Source organism: Anser brachyrhynchus, assembly GCF_964034855.1.
Source record: "Anser brachyrhynchus genome assembly, chromosome: 12".
In the NCBI taxonomy this organism is placed as follows: Eukaryota; Metazoa; Chordata; class Aves; order Anseriformes; family Anatidae; genus Anser; species Anser brachyrhynchus.
This window is the reverse complement of record NC_137707.1, coordinates 13,846,833-13,851,620: the sequence shown is the minus strand read 5'-3', so window position 1 is coordinate 13,851,620 and position 4,788 is coordinate 13,846,833. Positions and strand designations below refer to the sequence as shown.

General features: G+C 50.8%; 1 protein-coding gene and 1 long non-coding RNA gene across 3 annotated transcripts in view; one reads left to right on the top strand and one right to left on the bottom strand.

The window, feature by feature from the left end:
* GNAO1 (G protein subunit alpha o1) overlaps positions 1 to 4,788 on the top strand; it is a 137,431-nt gene that overhangs the window by 39,690 nt on the left and 92,953 nt on the right. For both annotated transcript variants that reach the window (XM_080551878.1, XM_080551879.1), the window contains exon 3: positions 4,277 to 4,418. In XM_080551878.1, the coding sequence (XP_080408004.1) occupies positions 4,277 to 4,418 (142 nt within the window). The remainder of the gene's footprint in view (positions 1 to 4,276; positions 4,419 to 4,788) is intronic.
* LOC308176314 overlaps positions 1 to 4,788 on the bottom strand; it is an 87,360-nt gene that overhangs the window by 38,889 nt on the left and 43,683 nt on the right. The gene's annotated exons all lie outside the window — the stretch shown is intronic.

Sequence of the window (4,788 nt, the reverse complement as noted above, 5' to 3'; positions counted from 1 at the left end):
CTTTAAATGTAGAGGGAGAAAAGAGGAGTAAAAGAGTTACCGAACAGTCAACTTTGGACAGCTTTCAAGGGAGCTGAACTATCAAACAGTTTGTAAGCACCTAGGAGATAAAAAGGGAGATGGGGGACATCCAGCGTGGCTTATTCGAAAAACGAGGCATGTTAAATTAATCTCATTTCCTTCCTTGGCAGGAAGGAGAGCAATAGTTGATGCCATGTCTACATTTTGGGAAGGGTCCCACCTGACTTTCATAAAGTGACCTGGAGGAAGAGCCTAGATAAAGCTGCCCCACATCTGACATAAAAATGGGTGGGTAGCACCGCTTCCTCCTGGAGTACAGGGTACCAGTGGTTTGGGGGCAGAGCAGAGGACCCAGGGGTCTGGCAGGGAGGTTTTGGGGACAGACGGACAAGTATTCCCCCAGGACTGACCTGGGTAAGCTGGGATCAGCCCAAAGGTTGAGACCCAGCCCTACTGAGTTGGAGCCGTGCTGTGTTTCGCTCAGAAAACCATTTCCCAACGGCCGGGGCACCGCATGGCAGTGGGGACATGCGATGGCGTGATCCGGGGCTTTGCTTTTTTAATACGCTCAATTTTTAAGCAAAAGGCTGAAGGCACGTAAGTGCTTTGTTGAATGGAAGCCAAAGCGAGCTGCTACGCAGAATGCAACCCCTGTTTCCAAGTATTTCATTTATTTTGTAATTAAGCAATAATCACCAAGGCACTGGGCACTTCTTCAGGATTAATGACTTGCTGGGGGATGGCAAAAGATCTGCTCTGCAGCAGAGCCCTTTTCCTCAGCAAATACCTGTCTGTTAATGCCACCCTAAAACGAACATGACAATGTAAGATGCAAGCGTATGGGCTTTTTGTTGGTGGCTGATGGACAGGAAGCAGGCATTAATAGGTACAGTAGGCAATCAACTTGTTTCAGTTGTCTCGCACCATCCCATTCAGAGCACGGTGTTTCATTAATCACTCGGTGAATGAAATGGCTTTTTAATTGCTCAGAATCGCTTTTAAAAATTCCAGCATTGTCTCCCCCCTCTCCGCAGCCCCCGGGATCCTCTTAAATCCCTTTTCTTCCTCTGCCCTGGGAAGAACCAGCTCCAGCGTGGCAGAGTATGGATTTCAGACAGAAAAAAATACAAGCCCTTTGGAAAACAGGACTCAATTTTTTAGTGCTGAAAACCCTCTGTTCCCATGAATTTGCAAGTTGTTTAAGGACCAGCCCACCCTGCCTGAATCTTTAAAGGCTTCCCAGCCTTGACACGCTGCTCACTTCTATTCGTTCCTACACGCTTTGCATTTCTAATGGCCACAGCTGACTGTAGGATCCGAAACCCACTGCTGCTTGTGTCCTGGGCCATTTTCCCTAGCAGTGTACCTCCCAGGCGGTGCTGGAGCTTTAGAGGTAACGTCGTGAGGGTCTGTCCCCATAAAATGAAGCACAGCAGCCGTCCTGCAGGCAAGGAGAAAGGCACATCCCAACAGGGTGAGTGACAGCAGGAACATTCCCAAAGAACCACAGAAGAGGCTGCCAGAAGGTTTCAGCGAGCAGCTCACCAAGGCGAGCAAGAAGGGAAACGTTTTGCTCAAAGCATATAGGACAATAAACCAGTTCACAGTGTCCTAGCAGCCTTTGGAACAGCACTAGTCAGTGGGGATTTGCTCGCTCAAATCTTAGGTAATGTGCTAACTGCGTGATTGATTAATCCGTAGGTACTTCCTACAGCAGAACTTCAATACTGGCATCTGCAGCGCTGCTTTCAGTCGCGGTGGCTGCCTTCCCAGAGAAATTTCACAGAAGAACAATCGTTTTTTTTTTCCTCCGTGTTCTTTTATGCCCCGTTTAAAAGCAACGCTTTTATGTCTGCGCTCTGAAGGATGTCAACGTGTTGCCCCGTCAGCAGGATGTTCGCCAAGGGGCACCGGAGCTGCTCTCCATCGCTTAACTCTACCTCTGCGTGGCAGGGGGCTCACTGCTTTGGATGGTTTGGAAACACCAAGGTTTTGCACTTAGAGATGAAAGTGTCGGGCAACAACTTCATGGTACGGGGATGGAGACGTTTTAAAGGAGGGCAGAGCTCACCTCTTCCTGCTTAGCCCTGTTTTTGCCACATGCTGTCCCTAGCTGATGCCTGTCGGTGATGGGCAGAACCCAAACCAGCCCAAGGTTTTCCTTGCTCCCCTTTCCACCAGTGCAGAGCATCTGGACTAGACACATCTCCTCTGCATCCTCCTGCAGCCCTTACGCTGCCCCTTGTGCCTGTTCCCCTTCTCACCCCTTTCATATTCCCCTCTGTTCCCTTCTCTTCATTGCCCCGAGCATCATTCAGTGCCCCCTGCCCGCAAATCCCACCCCAAACCGACCAGCCAAAAGGGTTGAATTATTTCTGGTGATGCTGTTGCTAACCGCCCTCCTGCCTCCCGCAGGACTCCTGCTGCGTGGGGCTTGTGGCTGCCGTGCCGCTAGCTGGGGGAACTGGTGCTGTACAGGCTGAATTCAGCAGATTCCTGTGCTTTGTGCCAGCCGTAACTCTTCAGGTTTGACTGCAGCTTTTGGCAAAGCGCATTTCCCAGTGGTTCAGCAGCTCGTCTGGGTAACGTGAAATGATCCATGCGATGCAGTGCTGACACCCAGCTCTGCGGCCCCGCTCCTTCCCCGTTACCCGGAGCAGTCCAGCGTGAGTACTGGGTGCACACCACACAAAAGCCACAAAGCAGAAGTTATGCTGCTGTCCATAAGTCTTTTTAAAAGCCAGACTAGCTCTAAGTGGGGACTCTGCCCAGATACTCAGATCAGCAGCTTAAAAATGCCCTGGACTGTTAATTTGAGCTACTGCCCCGTCTTGGTCTGCCTCTGCTTTTAGCCGTATTTCTGCAGGACTCGAGGTGTGTTGGAGCGAGCCCTCCCAGGAGTCCGGTGTTCAGTGTCATGCTGGGGAGGGCAGAGGGTCAGCCACTTGCCTTAAAACACCTTCCCCTGAGCTTCGCCTCATGGGAAGTGGAGCTGTGCCTTGGTCAGCGTGTTTGTGTCAGCCCTGCTCTGGGTGTAGCCATCCAGCAGTAACACGAGGCTGGCAGCCAGCCCCATTCTCCGCTGCCACCCCAGCGCTGTATCCATTGCAGGCTCACATATGATCCCTGCTAGACCTCCCTCTCTTGGGGGGAGATGCCAGCGTTGGTCAAGACCTTGGTTTGTGATGCAGAAAAAAAAAAAAAAAAGTCCTGTTATGGACAGGCTGCTTGGTTTTATCAGCGGCAAATCTGTTACCGAATCTTATCTGTTGTCTGGTGAGATCTGAGGCTGAGCAAGGAAGGAGTGCATTTGGGCTAAGCGGATCATCTTCTCTGCTAGTATTTAAGAGACGGGATCATAACTTATGTCTTCACCGGGAAGAATTGTTGTCAAACTCAATTAGCTCTGGGAGCGCTAGCTGTTCTCTACACACACCCTGCCGTAGCTCTCGAGTTACTGAGAGATGGAGAAATCACAGGGACCAGTCTTCTGCCCAGGCTGTGGCAGTGCTCTGCGATGAAGTGCAGGATTTTGTGTCCTGCTATGGGCCTCTGAAGAAGATCTGGGCTGGGAGGAGCACTGTGATGCTGGCCCCCAGGCGCAGGGCCATGGCAGGGTCTCACTCCATCAGATATTTCCTTTTGCAGGGTCTGGCAGCCCAAAAACTCCCAGCACAGCTTGGGAAGGAGGTGTGTGAAGAGCTGCAAGCACTTTGTGTGCTGCACAACTAAATCTCTTCCTTTATCCATGCCTGTGCCCGCGTGCACACAGGGGATTTCAACTCGGACTCCTTTTGTAGGCACCCCAGGAGTTACTATGAAAAGGGCCAGCCAAGACTTAAGGTTTTCCATCACCTTTAAGATCTGATCTGATGGTCATTGCAAGCAGTGAGCGTATTTCCGTAGACCTGGATAGGAAAGATAAGCTGTGACGTGGAAACCTCTTCCTTGTGACCAGCACAGATGTGAACAGGGGGCTGACCAGGCTCCAAGTCGGGGTGCGGTGCTTACGGTTCGGCCGGGAGGGAGGGACCGGCTGCGTGACCCCACACCAGACCTCCTTGGCAGAGAGCAAAAGGGATGGGCTCGGATGCCGTTGTGGTGAACAACCAGAGAGGTTTAAAAAGAAATGCTGCCTAAATTAACTGGATCAAGCTGGCAGATGTGCTCTTCAAAGGAGCACAGCTCTGTTTGAAATGTTTCCCCCATTAAAATGCCATTCTCAACAGGTTTTTGTCCTTTGCTTTTTCTTCAGGATCATCCACGAGGATGGCTTCTCTGGAGAAGACGTGAAGCAGTACAAGCCAGTGGTCTACAGCAACACTATACAGTCACTGGCAGCTATTGTACGTGCCATGGATACCTTGGGCATCGAGTATGGAGATAAGGAACGACGGGTGAGTTAAAGTCACCACTGCTTGCGTACAGACTGCGGAGTGCTTGGGTACTCCAGAGCACAAACAGGATGTGTTAGCGCGATCTGAATGTCTTGGAGGGAAAAGGAGGGAGGGGAAAGATTCACATTACTGTTTGTTGCCTATTGCATGAAGTTTATGTAGCAAATAGGTGCATAGGTGCAATTGCACATGACATACCCACTAAGTTAGGAAGCGTGGCCCTAGGGATCTCTGTATCAAAACAGCCACAATCTCTCATGCCCTGGCACTGGCCAGGCCACATAAAAAATAATTCTGTTCATCTAGGGACAGCCTAGAGAGAGGTACTGACAGACCAGGGGAAACAGTGAGAAGATGTGTCCTATCTACT